Below are 24428 nucleotides of genomic sequence, written 5' to 3' on the forward strand. Positions count from 1 at the left end.
ATGATCCTGTTCCTGACCATTTGTAAGTACATAGCACCCAGGTGACTAAAAACGACTGCTTGTGTGTATGTCGGTGTCTTTAAGCGCCCGATCAACAGTGATCACAGGTCCAGGATTGTCCATCTTGTTGAGCTTCAAAGACCATAGCAAGCAAAAGCAGCTGGATGGACTTCGGAATGGAAGACGAGACCGCCCAGGGCTCGAAATTTGGCACTACCTCAGGCAAGGTATGTTCTTTTGTTGATTAAAGATACGTACGCACCAAAGAAACCTATCCTCCACCAGCATCCCGATCCCAGGGACAGTTATCCCTCGCTGTTCGCAACAACAGCACCAAACATCAGCAATAATAACATAAATAACAGACATTATGATCCGCCGGGCCCAACCATCCTCTCATCACCAGCCAGCCAACCCCCTTTTATTGTACTGCGCCGTACCACCATCATTAAGTCTTGATATTTTTGACCTCCTGTCGTAACCTAGGTAGGTAGGTATCTTCCCCATTATTATTCCCTTCCCCATTCCCTCCATTCCTCTTCCTCACCAATACCAGTGGTGTGGTGTGGTGACCACTCGACTCAATTCCGTCATGCCCATTAAAATGGTCACCACCACCACCCACTCACTTCCCCTCCTTGTCCCCCTTCTCCTAATGCCCCTTGTTTGGCCCCCGTGCGAGATAAAATAACTAAATACATAAGAACGCGCACAATCCCAGCGAACCCATCGAGACCGACGACAACGACATGAGAAAAAGATGAAGACGCACAAGACCATAATTAGCCCATCCATCCATACCACATCACCCAATCCAGTAAGAAAAAAAAAAGCAAAAAGGCACACCAAAGAAAAAAATAGAAGAAAAGAACAAATTAAAAACGCCGCCCCATGCTGTTTGTCGTTAATTCATTTCATATTCCTTTTCAACAAAAAGAATCATGGCACCAACCAACCCGCAGCCCCAAATCAATCCCCAATAGTAGTAGCCCCCATGCTTCATGCTTCATGATTGCCCTCCATGTGTAAAAGTCGGTAGTCGGTATGTTGGTATCGTCACGTCGTCACGATTCATAATCGTTTTCCTCTCTGCCCCGTCCCCCGCCCCACTCTCCATTTGCCCCCTCTCGACACGTATCTTGGCCTGGTAACAATGACCAGCCAAAAAAATGATGCATGTATGCAGCAGTAGGAACAACAGTAACAACAGCAACGACATCAACCAAGGAAAAGCGGTAGTAGTAGAAGAAAACGAGATGAAACGACAAAGTGGTATCGAACTTAAAAAACAGAGAACATCTCAGTGGAGGATGCTCAAAATAAATACGGTGAAGTGGGGTGGAATAAGTAGTAAGGAGAAAAGGAGGTAGCGGAGATAAGTAAAAGGTGTTGTTGGTTTGAGGCGTGGTTCTAATGGCTCGGCTGGGAAAGAGATGAGGCCGAAACGAGGTAGGGAGGTAGGGAGGTCGGCGGAGAGGTGAGGCCGACCAACTAGTATGTCGGGATTATGAGTTTGGATTTGTGGATCGGCCGTGTTCCTCTGACCCTCCATGTTTCGGCATCCGGAAGGTTGAAGGGACTGAGGTTGGACGCTTGGAGTTTTGAGGAGTCTCCTCGAGGAGCCCATGCCGCGAGACTGTAGAGAAAAGGCCGACGCAAACCCTCCGTCTACTTCACCTCCTTGTTCTCATTATCTGTATGACAGACTGGTCGGAACTGCTGGTTGGAGAACCGGAGATTCCAAGACACCAACGGCGGCGTAGATACTTGAGAGCCAGAAAGGGCCCAGTGAATGCCCCAGCGATTCCCAAGCAACACTCTGCCCATCAACCCCTGAAGTGGCTCGTCCGGCGGTGACATGAGAGAGAGGTGGTGACAACGAAACTCCGTAGAACACCACCACCGTGACCAGCGAGAAAACAAAAAGGTATTTCCCTCATGTTCTGGACGTCGCATTTGCCAGTACTCCTCCAACCCTTCAAGTGGCGCGGGATGAGCTTTTCGGACGACCGGAACCCGAGCCCGAGGACAGCAATGGAACAGACTCGTTATCGTCGTGGTCATCCTCCTCTACACGACCACCGTCCTCATTGTGAACCAGAGTGCGGCCGCCCGAGCTCGCGGATTCCGAGTCGGACGAATCCGAAGAATCCGACGAGGCCGACGACGACCTGCCACTGCTGCTACGGCGCGACGAGATGGATGCCGTCTCATGAGCGTCCAATTTGGCCGTCTTGGCCGTATTCCCCGCAGTCGAGGGAGCGAGCAGCAACGTGGACGAGGCTGTGCTGGTGCTTCCGTCATCGCTGTCGCTGGCATTGCCGTTCGCACGGCCGAGGAGCTTCTTGGCCTTGCGTGTGGCGTCACGGGCACGCTCGACGGCGCGCTCGGCGCGGCAGTGCTTCTCCCACATGGCGGCGTAGCGGCCCTTAAGGGCAAGCAGTTCCTCGTGAGTTCCGCGCTCGGCGACGGTGCCCTCGTGCAAGACAATGATCTGGTCGGCGTGGGTGATGGTGGAGAGGCGGTGGGCGATGATCAGGAGGGTGCGGCCCTCGCCAAACTTGCCGGTGATCAGCTGAGACTGGATCTCCTGCTCGGTCTCGCCGTCGAGAGCGGAGGTGGCTTCGTCAAGCATGATGATCTTGGGGTTCTTGAGGATGGTGCGAGCGATAGCGACGCGCTGCTTCTCGCCGCCGCTCAGGCGCAGGCCGCGCTCGCCAACCTTGGTGTTGTAGCCGTCAGGGAAGCTCATGATACGGTCGTGGATGGCGGCGGCGCGGCACGCGGCGTAAACGTCCTCATCGGTGGCGTCCGGGTTGGCATACTTGAGGTTGTACATGAGGGTCTCGTTAAAGAGGATGGTGTCCTGGGGAACCACGCCAATGAAGCGGCGCACAGAGTCGATGGTCAGATCGCGCATGTCGTGGCCGTCGATTTCTGTGCTGCCTTCGGAGCAATTGTAGTAGCGGAACAGGAGGCGGAACACGGTTGACTTGCCACCGCCCGACTCGCCGACGAAGGCAGTGGTGGTGCCCGGCTTGCATTCGAAGGAAAGGTTCTTGAGGGCGACGCGGCGGTTGTCGTACGAGAACCCCACATTCTTCCACCGGATGTGCCCTTCGCACTTAAGAAGGGGCTTCACGCCGGGGCGGTCGACGACGGTCGGCTGAATCTTGAAGAGCTCGAGGAGGCGCTCGCCGGAAATCATGGCCTGTTGGACCGTCCGATAGAAGGTGCCAAAGAAGTTGAGCGGGCCTTGCAACTGGTTCAAATACGTGATGAGGAGAACAAAATCGCCAACTGACCGCTCGCCCTTGGACACCTGGTAGCCGCAGGTCAAGAGAGCGACCAGCAAGCCGCACATGAACACGACCGACTGGCACATATTCATGTAGTTGATGCCATAGGTGACGCGAGCCTCAGCCTCCTGGAACTTGCGCATCGCCTCGCCGTACCTGGCGAACTCGCGCTTCTCGGCGTTGAAATACTTGACCGTTTCGTACGACATGATGGAGTCGTTCTTGACCGCTTCCTCCTCGCGGTCTGCGTTGACCATGTCGCGGCGTTGGTCGGCCCGCGTGGCTGCCATGCGGATCGTCAAGTAGAGGTAGTAGAACGTGATGATGGACACGAAGAGAGCGTACAGGGCCCCGAAGCGCACGTAGAAGTAGATGATGGCAACAAGCAGGTCCACCATCATGGGCACCACCTGGAACGTGATCTGCTCGAGGAACTGGTTGATGGACGCGCCCTTGTTGAGTGCCGACAGGACCTCGCCGGTCCGTTTGCCCAGGTGAAAGTCGAGCGAGAGCGAGTGGACGTGTTCGAAAGCCGCAGTCGTGAGAGCACGGTACGTGTGCTGAGACACGGGGACCCAGAGCATGGAGCGAATGGAGCCGAGAACACCCGAGGGGCCCTGGAGAACCTTGTAAAGCATCAGTAGCGCCAGCTCAACCCATACGCGCTGGAAGCTGCCCTTCTCAAACGTGTCCGTGACCACGCCAATCTGCGCCGGCACTAAAATGTTGACGACGCGCTGCAGGATGACCAGCACGAAGCACACCAGCACGATGAACTGCAGCCAGACCGACTTGCTGGGCCACAGGTAGGGGAAGAAGATGGAGTATCCACGGCAATACTCGAACCAAGACCGACGCGGCAGCTTATCGGGCCTGTAAAAAGCAGCGTCCGAGTCCCTCTGGATGTATCCCCCCTCGCTGTGTGAGTCCCGGCGGTTGCTGCTGTCAGTGCCGCCATAGTTCATGTCATGCCGGTCGCGGTTGTTGGAGCGGTCGTGTTCGGAGCTGCGGCTGCTGTAGCTACGTCCATTGGTGCCGAGTAAAGGAGCTGCCTCATCGGCCTCCGATCGCTGCGGTGCCCCGGTGCTCTGTCCGGAATCCGGGCACTTCTTCCCAGAAGTTGCCCCATACAGGGCGATGGAGAAAACCAGAAGACAGATGCGGATGGCACCAATTCCGAGGTCGATACCGTCCCATAGATTCAGCCCGGAACCTGCAGACCGGTGAGGCGGTTTCGCGATGCTGGCAAGGTAGTCGCCTTCGGAGACGGTTAAGCCGAAAGAAAGCAGGATGACGAGCTCGCCTGCGAGCCCGAGGATCCAAAATACTTGATGGACGATGTTCGGGGCGTCGCGCCACTCGATAAGCGTGATGAAGATGTACAGGTAGAGAAAGGCCGAGCCCACGAGGTAGACCTGCTTTGTCAGCCTCGGGGTGACTTCGTCAGGGGAAAGGGACACCAGGAGGGCACGAGGCAGGAGGGCAGGAAGAGGGTGTGTCTGGGTTCATCCCCATGTTTGGATTCATCTCATATCCGAGCCTAGGGCAGTGGTGAAACTGAGGGGGTTAAAAAAACTCACAATTTTCTCTTCGCCGCACCACCATGCGTCATTGAGGCCGGCTTCCCGGCTCGACTGCATGGCGTGGACAGCCACAGCCGCGCCATTGGCAACGAAGGACAGGATGATGCCGCCGGTTAGGAAGAGAAACACAGTCCAGGCGAGACCGCATCTTCTCGAGTTCTCGTCCGCCTCGCTGGACCGAGATTGTTGCTGTTGCTGCTGCTGCTCCTGCTTCCTCCTTTTCGTGGCAGGCAACGGCTTTCCGTCGGGACCCCGGACTGTGGGCATCTCCAGCTCCTCCTCAGACTTGGCCGTCACGATGGTGTGGACGGCGGACGACACGACAAAAGTCACCAACAGGATGACCGGGTAAAGGAGCTGAGCGAGCCGCAATACCGACTGCGCCGTGGTTGGGCCCGGCTCCGGGCCGGCTGTCTCGACGGGTGATTCCATGCTGGGCCTGTGCACGGTAACCGACGTGTTAGAAGTGAGCGAAGAGACAATGATTGTTGCGACGAGTTGGCCGCCCCGAAGAAGAGGGACGTCGCCGAAGACGCAGCCAAAACGAGCGGGTAAGGAAGCATGTGTTCTTGTATTGTCGGCCACCCTCGGGTTGAGGCGTGTGGTGTCGCCTCTCCTGGAGGCGCAGCATTCACTTGCGGCTCCGCTGGAGCATGATGTGGAGAGGGTGTGGATTTCAGGCGTTTTTGACACATGAGAGCCTGCGACCAGACCGAATTGTGCAAACAATGCCTATTAGAAAGAGGAAAGACATACAAGTTCCAGATTCTCCAAGAAGCCGAGTTGATTCACGGCAATTGGCGGGGTTCAAAACAAGACGGGCCAGGGCCAAAATCTCATGGCCTGTATTCCCGCCGGTTGGTTTTGGCCAGGGAAATACACGGAGCGAGTTGCTGTTTGGAATCTTCAAGTCAGCATGGTGTAGTGGTATTTTGTGGTTCATGCAACGAGGTCTATGGAGGCTCGAAGTTGTCAAGCCAGCTGCAGCCCTCATGCCCCTCCACCCGCGGCCGTCTCTTTCGAGACGGTGAGGAGTCAACGGCGTGCACACGCGGACTGTGGAGTTTGGTAGGCGGGAGAGGCTGCAAGCTGGAGACAGGGAGGGGCCGGGAGGCGGTTGAAGGTGAGTTTTGCCACCGGGGCGGGTCCAGAGTTGAAGATCACGAACACATGACGAACTCATATGAGGCCGCACGGCGTGTGGTGGAGGGATGGATTGATGAATGAATGGGTGTGGCTGAGGGACACGACTAAGTAACCTCCCGACACTGATGACTGACTGACCTTCGAAGCGGCACCCTGACTGCCTGCAGCAGGTTATGGGATTGATCGTCCACACACTTCTGCTTGCCGTCGATGCTCAGGCTGGCGACCTTTCTCAGACCTCGGTCGCGGACAGACAAGAGCTCTCGGTGTGGTATGTGTGGTACCCGACTCGAACCTTGCTCAGGTTAAAAAAGAGAAGCCGATCTCAGCCGACCGAGAACTCGAACAATACAACGACCGGGGCCGGGCCCACGAAGACTCGACAGCACCTCTGGGGCTGCCGTCGACAAAGACACGAGAGAGGGCTTCGACACAGTAAACGAGCGTGGTGGGACGATGTTTTCTGGTGGTTTGGAGAAGAAGAAAGAGAAGCAAAGTTTGGGAGGCTCCGGGCCTTCTTGCTGTGCCGGGGCGGTCGAGGTACATAGGTCATTGATGTTCATCCATCCCAGAGTCCCCACGAGGAAAAAAAGTACCAAGTACCACCCCGGGCAACCCTTTCTTAGAAAGCCAATGGCAAAATCCACCAGGTCGTCGCCAGGCGACAGTTTCCTAACAAGAACAATCCTCTTTCGGTGCGTGCTAGAGCCGCCCCGGGGAGGTTTCCAACAAACCTCAAGGTGTAGATGCAAGGGTGGCCCCTGCCCAGGCTTGTGTCCAGACGTTCGAGGGTCTCGGTTGGTTGGCGGGGGATCTAGCGAGGGTTGGATGCCCGGGTTCCAGAACACCAGCACTCGCTCTGTAACCTGACCAAGGTGTGCGTTCAGTGGCTGACTGTCCCACGACCTGTCTCATAAGCCCGTGTAACTTCGCCGTACACAGTATCCGCCGATCCGTTTGGTGTTACGTCGTGACGATACCAAAAGAATCGACTTTAGAATTAGAGCCGAACACATTTGCCGCGAGGTGAATAATAATTCCCCAGCAACGCAGCGGCTGTCGACAGAATCATGTCACCATCGTCTTCTCTTGGGTCGCAACATTCTGCAGAAACAGAAACAAACAAAACTGCTAGGAGCTTGACAAAAACCGCCAACCGGGAAGACCGCGATGCTCCGCCACTCTTCCATGGCCTTCTGGTGCCCTTGATTTCTTCCCCCAGTCCTGGGAAGAGGGCTTTTACCTAGTTTACATACCACCAGCGTCGTTCTTGTCTCGTTGAGTGCGAGCGCGCCAGACCATGAGGGAAGAGACGTGGACGAATTGGTTGGTCGACACGCCGCTGCCCGACGGCGAGCCCTGAAGTGAGGCCACACAACCTTCATGTGGCCGCCCCAGCAGTATGGAACCGCCTGGCCACCTTTTCTTTTAGTGCGGAAAGTGTGCATGCTACTACATTAGGTCCATCGCCGAAGCCATGCTTTTCTCGTGGTTGGTGAAGTCTCTTCCCAGCAGGGCGGACTGAGGCTCGCCGACTAGCAGAAGCGTGAACACACGATGCTTGACGCGGACGATGAGAGCAGAAGTTCCATCGAGGACATGAAGGTGAATGGATGGCGGAGTTTTGCTGACGCTAGACCAGGAGCCCAAGCTGCCCATGGTTGTCGTCGCCCTTGTACAGCAAGGTTGCTAGCGCAGACTTCGCCGAGCGGCTTCCCCGTCATCACGTCCCAACCAAACGGCTGTGCTCCCTGGCAGCCGGACTAAAACTATCCCTCACGGTGGTTCTCCCTCACCGCCTGAGGATCCTCGTGGGAGAATGCAGCCATGCATGCATGCAGGCATTGGACGTGGTGGTTTGGAAATATGCATGCGGGCCATGCGTGCCTATCCTCGTCGAGAGTACCGACGGATCTGCCCTCGATGGGTTTCTTTCGTTCTCCATCACAACGCGGCGGCGGGTCGGGCTGTCGGTGGAGGTGGAGGAGGCAGAGGTGAAGGCTGCACGGCACGGCAAGAAAGCCGTTGTCAATGGCTGAATTTCTTGGTTCGCCTGAAGCGGTCCCGGCCCCTCTCCGCCGAAAGCGAGCCAGCCGCCGGTGCCCCGGGCTCAAGACGACGCTAACAAGCCTCAATGTCATGACTGACGGGACGGGCCCCGACAGAGCAGTGGATAAGGCCGTTGGGGCACCGGACCAAAAGGCATTCAGCCCACCCAAGCACGTTCGAGGTGAAGCAAGCCGTCGTCTCAGTGGAGCGGAAAAAACAAAAGGGTGCCATCGGGTCCAGCTGCTAAACTGATCGACCAGATGTAAGTACGTATGTACTACCTACACCACGAGGCGCGAGCAAAAGACTGAGTGGAAAATAGAGGGGCGTGGGGGGTGTGAAGGATGGCCTGCAGCTACGTGATACGTGCTGCATCGGAGGGCTTTGGTACACATCGAATGACTGCCGATACCCTCGACATTTCTCGGGGTGTGCAAGCCGAAGGGAAGGTCTGAGGGTGAAGGTGAAGCGTAATGTATGTACCTAGGCTCCAGGATAGGTAGTTCCAAGAACAGTAGGTATGCACAGCAAGTATTGCCTGCGAGCAAATGCGCGAATGCGGAGAGAGCTGTGACACGCGGAGGGTTGAATGGGGCCGCTCCATACCTGGTATTGGAACCTGGGGGTCGACATTCTGGAGGAGTTTTTGGTGTTCGGTGACTACAAAGTCCAGGCGGAGGGTTGTTGGAGCACCCGACCTTGGTTTCAGGGTTAGAGGTGACAACGCATGCTTAGAAGCACTTCGAGAGGGAAACTTGTGACTATCAACCTGTGAAGTATGTACATACATACAGACCTAGTAGGTACGGTACTCCTGGGGATGAGGGTGACAAGCTGCAAGTTCTCGACAGCAACAAGGAACAACGGTGGAAGGGAAAACACAAAAAACTCCAGTCCCGGTTGACCGATTCGACGATGCTGGTTTCCAACTCTGCTCTTGTTTGTTTTTCCACAAGACGGAGTAATAGCGCAGGAGCATCCGAAACATGTCCGGCTGGGATAGGAAGGGGCGGATGAGACGGGAACTTATCATGATTGTTCCGTGACCGGAGTTTCTCCTGCGTGCACAGAGCTAAGGTGAGGCAGGAACTCCCGAGGTCCCGTAGGATGGTAGACGGCATCCTTCTCCATGGATGATTGAGTGTCCGTGGGTAAGGTACTCTATCATCCTCTGGTCCCGGCACCATCCATATCTTCAACCACGACCACCGCCAGAAGTATGTATATCATCCGACGGAATGGTATGCTCCACCGGGGGTTTCGGCTCTCCGGGCTATCTTTTTTGTCGGCTACGACTGTGTACGCACAACACTTCCAGGTTCCCGTCCGCCAGATCCGGCAGGCACCTGGCCGGGACTACTACTAAATAAATACAAGGACTTGGAGATCTCCGAATTCACTCTTTTTAGGGTTGCGTTTGCTTCATCGGTCAACCTCGAACCGAGTCCCAAGACTCTCCTGGCTCCCTCTGCTTGGTCGCGTCATCGATCGAGCCGGCCCTTGGTCCCGTCTCCCGTCAACAAATCTGGCGCCGCCAAACAAAGTCTTCCGCCGGCACACACCCCGGGATACAACTCATGGCATTGCTTCCCGCTTCTCCCGCCTCACCGACAAAACATCTCAATGCGCCAGCAATGCATCACCAGCACAACGCAGAAAACCGGTCAAACAAAGTGGAGCCACTTGGCCGCGGGTTCGGAGACGCCTGCGGCGCCTTAGACGCAACAGAGAGCTCCATCGATGCCCAACCCTCCAGTGTAAGGCCGATGGAAGCTGTCCTCGGACCTTCCAGAAGAAATGTCATCCGCCTCAAGCTGCTTAATGAGTGGACCCCATGGCACTGCGACGACAAGCTGGAGTCACGGTGTGATGCTCCGCGGTCTGAATCCATACCACGGTCCGCCCGTCTTCCCGCACCTCCCGTTGGGCAACGTGTCGAGGCTATACCATCAAACTTTGCCTGCTTGCCTGAGAGCTGTGTTCTCTGGTCAGATGAGACAACAAAAAGAGCAAGAACCAAAACAGCCCTCTTGTTCCCCCCACACCCCGCCAAACCTTGAGAGGAATTCCCCGCAACATGGCACGACGTCTGAGCGGCGTGCCCCGGGGAGTGCACAGCGGAAGAAGACGCCAAACCGGGGAGGATCGCGGGTAATGCTGTATCTAGGTAGTACCAGGGATGTCTTTGGCCCCGTGCTTGTCGCTCAGTACCGCCCCGAATCCTGCCGCGCCTCCCGATTCGCTTCTGGTTCGCTACCCTGATCAAACACATGACTTGCTCCATGTGCGCCCCCGGGCCACACCGACCACCGGCCCCCGTCCTTCCCCCACTCTGCGCCACCCGGGAGGTACAGCAAGACATGGGACACGACATGATGGGAAACTTCACCTTCAGGGCTGCTCCCGAAGAAGGCGACGCTTCGGCTCGCCCTGTTCGCCGAGCGCGCTGATCACCCCGCCTTGGATCCTAGCTCATCTGCATGACGAGGTGCTCCTTTCGACAAACATGCGACCGTCGCGGCAAGCGGATATTCTCATACGTACGGAAGACATAGGGTACATGTCCGCGCGTCCGTACCGAGTATGCCCATTAAGCAGGTAGGAAACACGCGAGCGACCGGAGAGCTACGGGAACCTGCCTTTGTCGTCAGCGAACCTGCATCCCGATGCTGCATAGGGACCCTGGACCGCTGCACTTTGGCTTTGACCACCTTGACATCGGTTCGACTGCGGATTTTCTTCGTCAGAGAGAGTCAAGGCGGAGAGGGAGGGGCTCACTCAATATCAGGACGATCCAGCAACTGATCAGAGCTGCGAGACACGAAGAGAACCTGGATAAGCCGCCAGAACCCGAGACCTTGGGCCTTGTCCCCCCCTACCAACAATACTACTTCCCCAGGAGAAAATCGAAACGTCAAGACCATGGTAGGTAGGTAGGTAGAAATTGGACAGGATGTGTTCATCATGCACCGCATGCGACCTCTCTCGCCAGTCCTGGCAGCCTTCTGCCAAGAACGGCAGTAACAGTGAGACTTATAACTCACGCAGGGGAGATTGGATGCAAGAAGTGTCTTGCAAACCCGGCGTCCTGTCACATTGCATACAGTCTCTGTTGTGTCATCATCCTTTTTTCCAACATGCAATAAAGTTCCTAGGGCAACCTATCACATCTCAACTACATCTTGGGATGAACCATCCCAGGGATCCAAAATGCATCTGTACCGGAGACAATCAGCCCTGGGATAACTACCAAACTCGTTGGTCAATATCCTGGCAGAGTTGTTACACTCGGTCTGCAGGTTGCCACTTGCACAGGCTTACACATCAGGTTCCTACCTATCTCTACTTTACCCCAAGGTAAGCTTAAGCGTATGTGCGGCTACCTACGTACCGGTTACTCTGTAGTTTGCTTGCCAATCCCCCCGCTCTAATAGGTAGGATGTACTCCACCCCCACAACCAACAGGCCGCTGTCCGTCGGCATTTGATCACCGGGACCTGGGAATTGGGAAATGGAGGGGTCCGCCGCCGCCGCCGCTCACCGAAGGCGGTCTTGAACCCCGACCGTTTTCGGTCCCGTGATGGACGGACGGGAACGTGGGGAGGCGGGGGGCAGGGTGGAAGGCAAGGCTGAGGTCAACAGTCATTTCGTCAGTCAGTCTGCCCAGTCAGTCCAGTCAAGTCAACGGTCAGGTGAGGTAACCACCGTATGTAGGTTTTTGTTTGCGGCGTAGAGACGGTGTTCGTAGATGGTGCCGTGCTGGGTGGGGACGGACGGCCCGGATGGCGAACCCGAATTGTGGGTGAGACACAGAACACAGACAGACAGGCCGTACCGTGTAAGTAGGAGTTACTGGTTTGGGAAAGTTGGGCGGTCATGTTTGCTTGCTTACTGAGGTGGTGCCGCCATTTCACTGGGCTGAGTTGCCTTTTTTTTCTTGCTTTCTCAAATGCCGTAGAGACTTACCGCCATGTAGCTGTTTTCGGATCATTGACGTGCCGATATGACTGGTTTGCGTATGCAGGAGTATGGAAGGAAGTGGTATGCCGGTTGTCCGGGGGAAGGCTGGCCTTAGAGGTCCTGACTTATAATAGGTTTGTATTATGTCTCTACTACTACTGCTGCTGCTGCTGCGCTGCGCGGTCCTTGCCTGCCGCGTGTACCTTGGATATGGATGTATGGTTAAACAGGCAAGGGAGGGAGGGAGGTATATGGTATCCAATACCGTGTTGGCCGCGGGAACTGGGCCCGTCCTCCGCGTCGGAGAAGCCAGGGCGGCTGAAGTGATGATGTATGTACGTAGGTCCGTACATATACACATACGTACCGAGGTGTGTCAGGGCGACGCATGTAACTGCATCGTCCGTACGACATGGGACGGGATATACTGTCCAGGGCGCGCGTGAGATGCTACCGGCAGCAGAACCCGGTTTCTCCTCCTATGAATGAGGATGGTGAAAGCCACAGAAGTGGTGGGCGGCACGACGGCAATGGGGAATGGGGAAGGGAGAGAATACGATCGAAAAGTTCCAAGGTTCGGTCTGCTGCTGTTGGTTCTGGGGCAAGCTGTGTTTGCTGGAAGAGGAATGAATGGTTGTCATGTGTCTTGAAAGCGTTTCGGTCGTCGGATGAGAGCTGGATGGTATGGCAAACACCGCCTACATCCATGCCTGCTCATCCACGACAGCAGTTCTGCTCTACCGGCAGTTGGGAAAATGTGTGCACATGACATGTCGAGTCTTGGTCGTTGTCGCGTGCGGGTTGACAGACAAGCTCTGATTGGGATCTGTTGTGGGCCAGACGGAAGTATCTCATATGGGCTCGGGACGGACCATAAGTCATCACTTGTACACTACTCACTGGACCATTTCAACGTCCACGAAGGCAGAGAGGACACCGCAAAGACACACACGCCTCTTATGAGTGCTGTGCAACACGAGGCAATACCTGGGTGCATACCCACATTACGTATGCGAATGCCTAGGTCAAGACCCGAGGGCAGCCGCCCTATAGTAGTTGATAAGTAGATCGGAGGACAGAAAGACGCTCTCACGACAGAAACCCGACAATCTTGTGTCTCGTTTAACCCCCGGGGAAACTTGCCCACCTTGACGCACGTTTGAGGGTCTAGATGGTGATCCCGTGCCATGGCCTCGGTTGGAGGTCTGTCTGGTGGAACCCCCGTGTCACCCCGGGCGGCTAACTGCGGAGCTTGTGTTTGCCTCTAGGTACTACATGTTGCTCAAGAAAGAGTTAAGACTGCGTGGGGATGGAGTACCAGGTTGTTGAAGTGCCGATGCTGTGCTTCGTCTGTGTGACATTGAGGGTGTTCTCATGACGACGAAGGAGCTTTGGATGTGTCATGGCCGGGTACTTGAGAATGAGTTGGGGGATGTGCGTCGGAAGAAAGATGGCACTTTGGGGTATCCAAGACGACAAACTCGGAACCAGCTGGGTTCAATGCTTAACCATCATCACAATGATCGAGGAGCTTGACATAACTGGACAGCTTCTAGTGTAACAGATACCAAACCTTCTGTCTCGATGTAAGTGGATGCGAGGAGGTGGGCGGTTCCGCCTGGTTTGCCACCTCCAATCCCAGGGTTCTAGAGTTCCAGGTTGTCAATGGGCAATTGCAAGATGTCGGATGGGATTTGAGATCCTCGATTCACTGCCAAGCAAGGCTGAGCCGCCTGTAATTTGGGGAAATATAGAAATAGATGGGCTTCGTTTGCGTATTCGGTTGTTTTGGATAATGGTATGCTACTTTCTCAGGGGCATTGTGGGTGTGAGTGAAGAACAGGCTGCCAGGTCTAGGCCCAGTTCACTCTCCAAGACTCGGCCCCTTGGAGACCCAACGAAGCTCTGGACCTTACCAATGTGCTTTTCCTGATCATGTGTCACAATGATCCCAACGGTTGTTGAAACACCAGCCTACAGAGTATTGATGGATCTACACCTCCGTACCACAATACAAGCCACAGCAAGCTTGCCAATATGCACTTTTGCCTGCAAGCAGAATATCCGACTTCGTGTTTGGTATCGCCTAAGCATGACTTATCAACAATGATCAGCAAGCCGTCTTCCATACGAAGCATCTGAAGTGCTGTTCTGCCTTTTCCCAATCTCTTATTGATCACGATATCTCCCCGACGAATGGTCAAATCCCCTCTGAGAAGCAACACCGCTAGTTCAGGTGCGTAATAACACCGCTTATTAATTCCCCCTCCTCGCCTCATGTCGCCTCTCTGGCTGAATGGGCCACCGTCGTAGTTGGTGTGGAGATTTATTTCGCCGCCACACTGAGTATGTACACCCCCTCCCACCTCTTTTCCCAAACCAACCCACCGCCCACCCCCAGCCGATCTAGACAGACATTGACAGACGCCAACCATCTCAGTGGTAACCCCAGCACGATCACACGCAAGCCAACAGAGCCGCATGATGCACCGGCTTGGCACGCAGCCGGCTGCCGATACATATACCAGTGAAAAGGAAGAGGAAGGGGATGGGCGGCTCATATCCCCGGTGCCATGGCTTCCTGACTCGGGGGCTACACGAGCCGGTTGTCGGGTGCCGTGCCATCCAAGGCCTTCTATTGGGAGCAAACTGCGGCTCGCCGAGTGGCATCCATCTCGAGAGAAGATAGATAGGCATCAAGCACACACGTCAAACCCGGAACCGAGTTGTGAATTACCTACGTAGCGTCGCTAACCGTCCTTGCCCCTCTCCACTCAGGTCAGCCCACCAACCTGACCATATGGTTAACAACGTTCGGCAGCGGGATAGGCTGTCCACTTCCCCGGGGCAGGCAACCCGGAATCCTAATACGAAGGGGTCCCGCACCCCCTTCCCGACCCGGCCGGGACCCAAGAGATCCGCCGGGGGACCAGTAAGGAGCGTGAAACGGCCGAAAGCGGGCTTGTGTGCAGCCGGTTCCTTTTCCGAATCGGGCCCGGTGCAGACGGCACCTCATCTGCAGACCCGATCTGAACAGGCGATTGGGGTGCGTTACTTACATGTAAATGCGGATAGGGCTCCGTGTCATCAATGATATATCGAGTGCCACTGCCATAAACGGTTACTGGCTGTTTTATGTACCGTCTCTTTTCTTTTTCTGTACCTTTTCGGTCAGAAACATGCCATCCATATGTACGCGAGCTGTGATGTGTGGGATGGCATTGGCGAAGAAATGGCATGTTATGGGTCTAGAACTCATGAACAGAGTCTGTCATGGCGAATTGGTGAGGTTGGTTTGTGGGATGAGACGGGCTTGTCACGGTGAGCGGATACCAATGAGTATGAGTGAATGTGTGGCGCGAGAGGTGAGTAAGAAGTGTGTAAGACGCTCTCGTGACGAGAAGTTCATTCAAGCATCTATCCCCCGGGTTCTTTCTTTGGGGTAATCAGATCTGTGCATCACAGCCACCTGCAAGAAACAGCTCTTGACAGACCTGTACTGGCAGTCGATCTGCCGATCAGCCGAAACACACATAGGACCGCTGTGACGAAGCAGCCGTCGGCATGCCGAGTCCGGCCCGACGTCTTTCCCACGATCCGATCTCGTGCCTGTCCCACGGCACCGGATACTGCTGAAAACTTGGAAAAGTGTCAGATCTCCTACCCCACGATTCAAGCCACACGACCGGGATCAGAAAACAAGGAACTCCGTGGGCGCGATTTGGTCTGGACGATGCAGTTCTTGATCTGTATGTAAAGGATGGATGAAGTGATCCTATGGATGGATGTATGTACATACCTATGTACACGCCATACACCCACATAGGTCTGTAAGTAAGGTAGACCTTGACCCAGACACCACTCATTCCACTCCCCACCCCGTCCAATATGGTACCTAAACAACGGCGGCAACGGTGGCAACACCCCCCCCCCTCTTTCCTTCCCGCTTGCGCATACCGCTATCTAGAATCGACATTACGCCTGCAGATATCAGGCCTGCCATGCTACCTTGAGCCAGGCGAGACGAAGGTGGGTTGGAGAGCCCGATGGGGGCCGGGAAAGCTATCCGCGGCAGGCAAAAAGGGGGTGAAGCAGAGAGACGGTACAAGATGGGATCATACAACGGTGCTGAGGAGGAGAGGAATGCCCAAGGAGGACAATGAGTCGGTAATGAGAACTGAAGATAGACATGTGTTGGCTACCCTGCTGACAATTTGCCCACAATAACAGCACATGCGACAGAGCTTCTTGACCTGAATAGGCCACGACATCCCATACCCGGAGACAACATAGCATGACAAGAGGCACTTACATCCAGAAGCCACCTATTGTGTAGGTAGGGCCACGCCACCCGACAGACAGAAGGGTGACATATCGAGATGTAGGTAATGCATCTGCCGCGTTCCTCCGCGTTTCCGCTCCCACCTTCTTCAGCCCATACCGTAGATCAACCCCTCTCCCTCCATCGTCGAAGTCTCATCGGTTGCCGGACGCCACCTCAAATCGTGTCGTGCTGACCGGTAGGTAAGTCATCTGCTGATAGTAGTTGGTAGACGCCCCTCTTCCCCTCCTCCTCTTGGGTCCCTCGCTTGCTTTAGCGTCCTGCAGTCGATCGACCAGTGAGGCGGACCCCTGGGGCCAAGACGGAGCGGATGCTGTTTTGAAAGCCCCATCGCCTACCACGACGCTACTGCCGGGTGCGGTCCCCGGATCCGCGGTCAGTTGCCCTCTTTTATTGTCGTCTCTTGTGACTGTGAAGAACTGACTCGGAAAACGTGGGGATCCGCTGTGTCGGGTGTGCAAGATATTGCCGGAAGCAAAAGTGGCTTGGATGGGGGTTACGGGTATTCAGAAAGTACCCAAGCGAAGGGAAGCCGGTTCGATACTGTTGATGTGTACTGTGTAAGCGCTGCAGAAACGAACAGCTGGGGAGCTGAGTTTGCGCTGCTGGATCTGGCATATTGCCGCCGTCACATCTGGGTAAGCTACTACTACTCTAGGTGGGTTTGTAACGTGGACTCGGTCCTTTCTTGCGCGCGGCTATGGAAGGTCTGGACTCTTGCTCAGAGAGGACTGAGATATCTATGCCTCAGCCTGGATCTAAGATGCTCTGTGCCTCCGAGGTCTCACGTGGTGTTGATCAAGGAGATTGATGATCAAAGAATCAGGTATGTGTCATGGCGTATTCGATGTACGCACTGGCACTTTCCCATGATGACCATCATCCGATGGGTGGTTTCATATGTCGGTGAAAAGGAGCAAGTGGGGATGGAGGGCATGATAGTCTGACCGTAACGCGCTCAGCTAGACGAATGCCTCAAACTATGTAGTCGAGGCCCCTCCTCAAGCCTTAGCATTATCACCAGAATCTCCGCGGACGACAGGCCATCGTTGCCATGTCGTCGGTTTTGTGACTCTTGACAAAGATACCCACCTCACCTGCGGCAGTCGAGGGGATGCACGGAGAGAGACACGCATGGCGCCGTCACACCGTCAGCCGCTCCAACCGCCTTGCTACTAGCTGCGGCTCTTGATGCGGCCGTGCAATGTACTCGGAGTCTCCGGGGCTTCGCCCCGCGTTAAGCGCTTTGACCGATGCGTGTCCGCCCAAGTGACAGCGCCGGGAGGCGAGTTGGCGGTGATAAAGATATATTTCGCCCCCTCTGATCGGCATCTTTCTCTTTGATAGCTGGAAAATTGCAGGAAGCTTTGGCACCCACTTGGTCTCAAGAATGGGCCGATCTCAGGTGCCTAGGCGCCATATAGTAGGAGTTGGCAGTGTGCCTGGGTCAGGCAGAAGAGGGTCGGCCCCCATCCATGGCGAGGTTGGCATGGTGGAGGAAGGGATCAACGAGGGATGACTTAGAGAACCAGGACAGGATGGTCATGCAGTTCCAGGTAATTGATCCTAACCACCTCATGTTGGGGTAGAATGGCTAGAATGTTGGGTTTCATAGACAAAGAGCGTTGAGATGTAAATAGGTAAATTTCACAAGCTCCTGTCCTGGTTTCTACTGCTTGGACTTGGGTAGTTTCACCCTGGAAAAAATTGACTAAAATCGTGATAGGTCAGGCAGTCGAGTAAAGGTGGGAAATCTGGAAGGTGCCTGCTAAGTTGGTTGTCAGAATAACCTGGAAAGGAGACGTGGAAAGAAACTGCTTGCCTTGGCCCAGCTTTCATGTAAATCCATGATGACTTGGAAGGGAAGGAGTTGTTGAAATGGAGTTGGACGGAAGGAACAATGGGCATTCGCAAAAGGCAAAATTTTAACCAAACTCTGACAAAAATTGGGAAACTGCCGCCCCTCCTTGGGTGCCTAATTTTTTCCTCAACACTTGGAGGATTACATGATGTTTTGCCGCCTTGTTGAACATTGTCATGGCGAGAACAATTGTTGCAGATGCTTCTTCAGTGGTGGTTTCTGCATGCATCCCATTGTTTGGACTCCTGGAGCTCGGCATTGTGGAGCTCCAGAATGAGGCTGGGGTGTGGCGCTGAATGGAGCTGAATAGCCACATTAGTGATTTCATTGCATCAGCCTCGCTCTCCCATTGTCATCCTTCTTCAGCCTCGCCCTGTCCATCACAACAGGATCAACCATCAGCTTAATCCCAGCATCAAACCTAACCCTTTTGACTTTCTCTTTCTCATACAAGAGCTTCACATTGGCCGTCTCCTAGCCATCTCAACTGTGAACAGCCGCTTCCTATCGTGCGCCGGGCTGTTTGAAGTTGCTCTGAACCTTCTCCTGTTCAAACATCTGCAAGCTTTCTAGGTCCACCCCAAGCCATCCGCATCCGCCACCCGCCACCCCTGTCCGCGACGCTTCACTCCTAGATCAACGAGCCACCAGACACCATGGCGACCCAAGCTCCTTCTACTCCCGTCAAGGTCCCCTCGGCTGCTGCGAACTACACTCCAGCAACCATGGACTCGGACCTGCGCTCCCAGATCAATTCCATCCTCATCAAGGAGGGTCATGTGTCAAAGTAAGTCTCCATACCGCCCACCACTTCCTCCAGATCTCTCCCCCCTTGCCTCCCTATTCGGGATAACCAATTCCTAAAACCTCTCCCATCCAGGATCCAAGAGAGCCTCCTGCACTCCCTGCACGCCCATTCCTCCAACTGGCCGACCGCCGTCCAGGCCCACGCCCTCTCCCTGCTCCGCTCGGGCGAGGTGACCAACTTCCCGGCGCTGGTCCGTCGCGTCATCGAGGACGTCCGGCAAGACACCGCCATGGCCCCATCAGCCAACGCCAATGGCAAGACGACCAACGGCGCCGACGAGAACGGCGGCGGCGCTGTCGTCAACGGCGTCAAGAAGAACGGCGCCAACGGTGCGGCCAAAGACGATCGCCCGTCCCTCGCCGTCCCGCAGTCGGTGGTGGAAGACGCCCTGCGCGTGACTCGCGAGGCGCTCGAGGAGGTGTGCGCCATGGACGAGAGCGAGGCGACATAAGAGGGCCGAAACGGACGGAGAACGACGACGAGGACAAGATCTGACTCTTGACTTGGATGCCAGAGAGCCACACCAACCTTCCCCGACCGGAACAACCAACGACAAAAATACAACCAACAAAAAAACAAAACATCCCGCCTCCCCTGGAAAATAGGCCACCCCGCCCACTTACCCCTCCAACCGCAGCCACGAGACAGAGACGCACAGAGGTTGTTGGACGCCGTCATTTTGCAGAGCACAAATTCCAAAGGTGCCAGAACAAGAAACATCAAAAACATCAACACCGTTGAATGCCGGGCTGGGTAGTTGGGCGGTCAAGGGGTGCTTGTCCCAACGGCCAGGAGGGTACAACAGGTTCGATTCAGGAGCTGTCAGTGTCAAGTCAAGTCATGCCATCAACATTGCTGCCTCCTTTCGCCACACAGCACCCATACATAGGAAGGAAGGCTTGCTCTCAGGCATCCATTACATGATGGGAAGGAGGGAGGAAGGAAGGAAGGAAGGGTACAAACTCTTTGGTTGTCCGGCTTTTCTTTGCTGGCTGGATAGGGAATGCGGTACTCTTTTTATGTAATTCAAACGAACAACGGAGGAAGCTGGACAAGAACATTATGATACCCCCCAAGCCCTACTTGTAGATCATGATTGTCGAGATGATTCTGTGTCTAGAGTTTGTGATCCATGTCATGAACTATTCCTACCTCACGTACCTACCTCCAACTGCATAGCAAATATTCACAATTCATTCAGACCCAAGGGGACGGACACGATTGGAATCACAGAACCGACTCATTTGTAGGGTGGAGGTAACTCAGGGTGGTACCAAACTATATGTATGTACTATACATACCTCCAAGTCCGGCTTCAATCTACGAGTTCTCCCCAGGCAAACCATATCATCTCATCACCCAGCCACCCATTCTGTTGTCCATCCCCATCACAAGAGACAAAGCCGGCAAGCAAGAGAGAGAGAGAGAGAAAGAGGAAAACAAAGGCATCATCATGACGACGTCCCATTCCATCTACCTAAGAGGCTGTCTAATCGGAACCTTTCCTCCCCTTTTTCATCCTCCCCTGCGTGTATAATTCCTCTCCCGCATGGAAAGCAGAAAAGAGAAACACACACAGAGAGCAGGGCAAGCAGGCGGTCCGAAAGAAAAACATAAACGGATTTTCCCTAGCTCCCCCAGGTGTGTGAACGACGCGCGCATTTGCAGATCATCACTTCAGATCGATCCCATGACGCGAGGAAACAGCAGCAAAAAAGAGCTAGAATACAGACGGTATTATCTTGCGAGAGTCACGAACCCAGGGGGTTGGGGTGGTCTCGACTTGGACGATTCTGGAGAAGGAAACTCCATTTAGTCGTAGAGGCCGTCGTCGTTGCCGGCATCGCCAAAGGCGTTGCCGCCCGACCCGCTGCCAGAAGTGTTCTCGACACCGCCCTCGGGGAACTTGAAGTAAGCGCCAGGGCCGGCGTTCTTCATCTGCTGGGCGAAAGCCTCGTAGCGGCGGATCTCGACATCGCTGACCGAGCGGCGCGCCATCTTCATGGCCTCTTCGAAGTGCCGCTTGGTGAGCTCCGGGACAGGGTCCTCGTCATCCTGCATCTCGACATCCTCGCCAGCAGCTTCGCGCTCCTTCTGCCGCTGGATCTCAAGGGAAATGGACTCCTTGATAGCTAACTTGACGGCGCGCTGTGTGATGAAGCCCAGATCGGCACCAGAGAAGCCGTGGGTCTTGGAGGCGATGTAGGCGAGGTCGACATCGGGAGCAACCGGCGTCTTGCGCAGCTGAGCCTTGAGAATGCTGAGACGGCCAGCCTCGTCAGGGAGAGGCACGTAGATCAGCGAGTCGAGACGGCCCGGACGGCACAGAGCGGGGTCGAGCTGCTCTGGGCGGTTCGTGGCACCGATGACGAATACGTTCTTCTTGGAGGTCATGCCGTCCATTTCTGGAACAGTGTTAGCAGGTGATCATACGCCATACCATGCAGAATGCAAACTTACCCGTCAGGAGCTGGTTGACGACACGGTCCGAAGCGCCACCAGCATCGCCGATGGAGCCGCCACGGGCCTTGGCGATGGAATCCAACTCGTCGAGGAAGACGACGCATGGAGCGGCGGCACGGGCCTTGTCGAAGATGTCGCGGATGTTGCTCTCGGACTCACCGAACCACATCGACAGCAGCTCGGGACCCTTGACCGAAATGAAGTTGGCCGAGCACTCGTTGGCAACAGCCTTGGCCAACATCGTCTTACCCGTACCGGGCGGGCCATAGAACAGCACACCGCGGGACGGAGACATGCCAAACTTGAGGAACTTCTCTGGGTGATCGACAGGGTACTGCACGCTCTCCCTGAGCTCCTGCTTGACCGTCTCGAGACCACCGATATCCTCCCAGCGGACATTGGGAACCTCGACGACGGCGACTTCGCGAAGGGCCGAAGGGTTCGAGACGCCAAGGGCAAAGCGGAAGTTGTCCATCGTCACGCCAAGAGAGTCGAGGACCTCAGCGTCGATGGTGTCCTCGTCAAGGTCGATGAGATCCATCTTTTCGCGGATCTGCTGCATGGCGGCCTCGGAGCACAGGGCGGCGAGATCGGAACCGACGTAACCGTGGGTCTCGGCGGCAATCTGCTCGAGGTCGACATCATCGGCCAGCTTCATGTTCTTGGTGTGGATCTGGAGAATCTCCAGGCGACCGGTAGGGTCGGGGATACCGATGTCGACTTCGCGATCAAAGCGGCCGAAGCGGCGCAGAGCAGGGTCAATCGAGTTGGGACGGTTCGTGGCGGCCATAACGACAACGTTGGAGCGGGCCTTCATGCCATCCATGAGGGTGAGCAGCTGCGAAACGACGCGGCGCTCGACCTCACCGTTGGTCTTCTCACGCTTTGGCGCAATCGAGTCGATTTCATCAATGAAGATGATGGCCGGAGAGTTTTTCTCGGCTTCCTCGAAGGCCTTGCGAAGGTTGGATTCGGACTCGCCAGCCATCTTGGACATGATCTCGGGACCGTTGATGAGGAAGAAGAAGGCGCCGGTCTCGTTGGCCACGGCGCGGGCCATCAGAGTCTTACCGGTACCGGGAGGCCCGTAGAGGAGCACACCACGGGGCGGCTTGATACCGATGGACTTGAAGAGCTGAGGATGCCGCAGCGGCAGCTCAACCATTTCGCGGATCTGGGCCATCTGCTTGCGGCAGCCACCGATGTCGTCATAACCGACCTCGTTGAGGTTGTTCTCCTCCTCATCGCGCTGGATGGGCTCGCCTTCGCAGTGAATGACAGTGTCCTGGGCGACGATACCGTACTCGGGTGGATCGACCTCGACAACCTTGAACTCCACCTGCCTCATGCCACCGCGGACGATGAAGAGATCGCCCTGGCGAACGGGACGGTAGGCTTCGCGGAAGTAGGGGGCCAGGAAAACGTCGAACAGCGAGCCCGTAAGGCCCTCGACGGTGTCGGCGATTGGGAGAACGGCAATCCGCTTGGCCTGTTGCGATAACGTCAGCATGATGTCAGGATTGGAGGGGAGCCAGAATGCTGCTCAGCGTTTGGAACTCACATATTTGATGTCTGGGCACGGGTGGATGGTGATGATGTCACCGTGCTTGACGCGCAGGTTGTGACGGACGACCCTGTTGATGCGAGCGCTGCCGTCATCCAGGTCGTCGTCGGCCAGGACGATCAGGACGGTGTCCTTCCTCTTCTTGCCGCGGACAAGGACGGTGTCGCCACGGAAGAGCTGGAGAGCCTCCATGGTGTTGTTAGAAAGGGCGATGATGGAGTTGTCATCGTTGATGGCATCCGTGACCATCAACTGGTTGGGCTTCTTCTTCTTCTTGAGGATGGCGGTAGCGGTGTCATCTTCTTGCTTCCGCTCGGCACCCGAAGGGTCGCTGGGTTGCAAGTCAGTATGGAGAGGGCATCAGGCAAGAGGAGAATGCATCGCGTAGAGGACACGTACGTCAGATTGACCTTCTTCTTGTGCTCGTGATGATCGGGAGTCGGATCTGGCGCCATGTTGATGGTGTTGATCAAACTGCGGGGAGAGAGAGTGGAAAGGGCGGGGTTGTGCGGTGATGAGGAAAAGATAGAAGTCCTTCAAGATGAGGGGACTGAGGGTTGAGGAAGAAGGAAAAAAAGGTAGGTAGAATTGAGGGAAGGTCCGGAGGAATGGTGAAAGAGAAAAAGGCTGGACTGAGTTTGCGTTCGCCTTTTTGCCTTTTTGCTCGGGTTCGGATCAGGTTGAGGTGTTCAGGCGGTGCAGTCAGTTCGCCAGGTGCCAGGTAGGTGGCCCCCCTCCAGGCAACTCAGTGGATGACGTTTGGGGGGACAACTGGGGTAAGGCTTGGCCCGGAAGAGCTGGGAGCTGAAAGTGGTCCGGGCGTCTGGAACCTTCTGGGCAAAGTGAGTTTCAGACGTGGGATGTGGCAATGTGCCAAGAACTGAGGGGCCAATTGTGGCTGGTGCGTGGCAAACAAACGGAAAGTGCTGGTGGCCAGGCACCCAATGGCTGTAACTAGGTTGCTGTGGCTGATGAACGGAGAGAGTTGCCCGTTGGAAGAGGGAAAGAAGGATGGGAATCTCGGCGTTACTCGTACGAGTAGATGGGGGTTTGTTTGTTGAAATAGACCCCGGGACTCTTCTGGGTGATTACGAGTCCCATTCCATCGAATCTGTCATCCAACATTGCCACCGGGTAGCATCAAAACATTGACACTTCGGAGGTCATGTTCTGTGTTTCATCACTCCTCGCTCATTTTGGCGAATCCAGCCACGTCACGATAGTCCCTTCGTCATATCGTCCATGAAATGCCCAAGCAAGCTTGATCCTCTGGATGTTTCCTGGAGTGGAACATCACAGCTTCATCATGATGTCTGGTCTGGAGAGACCGAGACCAAAGGTTGCCACTCAACA

At 55.4% G+C, this 24428-nt stretch overlaps 8 protein-coding genes across 8 annotated transcripts; 5 read left to right on the plus strand and 3 right to left on the minus strand.

Annotated features, from left to right (window-relative positions):
• Nucleotides 1-164: 164 nt before the first annotated feature.
• On the plus strand, nt 165-459 carry VTJ04DRAFT_741 (uncharacterized protein; the record flags this gene model as incomplete). Its single annotated transcript, XM_069365734.1, has 2 exons — nt 165-227; nt 286-459. The coding sequence occupies 2 exons, from the start codon at nt 165-167 to the stop codon at nt 457-459; spliced, it is 237 nt and encodes a 78-aa protein (XP_069223350.1).
• An 841-nt stretch (nt 460-1300) lies between these two features.
• VTJ04DRAFT_742 (uncharacterized protein) lies at nt 1301-1956 on the minus strand (the record flags this gene model as incomplete). Its single annotated transcript, XM_069365745.1, has 2 exons — nt 1301-1636; nt 1708-1956. 2 exons carry the CDS (start codon nt 1954-1956, stop codon nt 1301-1303), a joined length of 585 nt encoding a protein of 194 aa, XP_069223351.1.
• Nucleotides 1957-1978: 22 nt separating this feature from the next.
• VTJ04DRAFT_743 (uncharacterized protein) lies at nt 1979-5314 on the minus strand (the record flags this gene model as incomplete). Its single annotated transcript, XM_069365756.1, has 2 exons — nt 1979-4714; nt 4880-5314. 2 exons carry the CDS (start codon nt 5312-5314, stop codon nt 1979-1981), a joined length of 3171 nt encoding a protein of 1056 aa, XP_069223352.1.
• Nucleotides 5315-8059: 2745 nt separating this feature from the next.
• Nucleotides 8060-8418, plus strand: VTJ04DRAFT_744 (uncharacterized protein; the record flags this gene model as incomplete). Its single annotated transcript, XM_069365767.1, has 3 exons — nt 8060-8258; nt 8318-8339; nt 8400-8418. The coding sequence occupies 3 exons, from the start codon at nt 8060-8062 to the stop codon at nt 8416-8418; spliced, it is 240 nt and encodes a 79-aa protein (XP_069223353.1).
• Nucleotides 8419-9843: 1425 nt separating this feature from the next.
• On the plus strand, nt 9844-10561 carry VTJ04DRAFT_745 (uncharacterized protein; the record flags this gene model as incomplete). The annotated part of the gene is made up of 3 exons (XM_069365778.1): nt 9844-9974; nt 10286-10425; nt 10473-10561. 3 exons carry the CDS (start codon nt 9844-9846, stop codon nt 10559-10561), a joined length of 360 nt encoding a protein of 119 aa, XP_069223354.1.
• Nucleotides 10562-18896: 8335 nt separating this feature from the next.
• VTJ04DRAFT_746 (uncharacterized protein) lies at nt 18897-19499 on the plus strand (the record flags this gene model as incomplete). Its single annotated transcript, XM_069365789.1, has 2 exons — nt 18897-19027; nt 19121-19499. The coding sequence occupies 2 exons, from the start codon at nt 18897-18899 to the stop codon at nt 19497-19499; spliced, it is 510 nt and encodes a 169-aa protein (XP_069223355.1).
• Nucleotides 19500-20330: 831 nt separating this feature from the next.
• On the plus strand, nt 20331-20772 carry VTJ04DRAFT_747 (uncharacterized protein; the record flags this gene model as incomplete). The annotated part of the gene is made up of 3 exons (XM_069365800.1): nt 20331-20579; nt 20628-20693; nt 20749-20772. 3 exons carry the CDS (start codon nt 20331-20333, stop codon nt 20770-20772), a joined length of 339 nt encoding a protein of 112 aa, XP_069223356.1.
• An 88-nt stretch (nt 20773-20860) lies between these two features.
• Nucleotides 20861-23530, minus strand: VTJ04DRAFT_748 (uncharacterized protein; the record flags this gene model as incomplete). The annotated part of the gene is made up of 4 exons (XM_069365811.1): nt 20861-21453; nt 21509-23000; nt 23073-23406; nt 23475-23530. 4 exons carry the CDS (start codon nt 23528-23530, stop codon nt 20861-20863), a joined length of 2475 nt encoding a protein of 824 aa, XP_069223357.1.
• Between the last annotated feature and the right edge of the window lie 898 nt (nt 23531-24428).

Source organism: Mycothermus thermophilus (assembly GCF_041956435.1).
Source record: "Mycothermus thermophilus strain CBS 625.91 unplaced genomic scaffold VTJ04scaffold_1, whole genome shotgun sequence".
NCBI lineage: Eukaryota > Fungi > Ascomycota > Sordariomycetes > Sordariales > Chaetomiaceae > Mycothermus > Mycothermus thermophilus.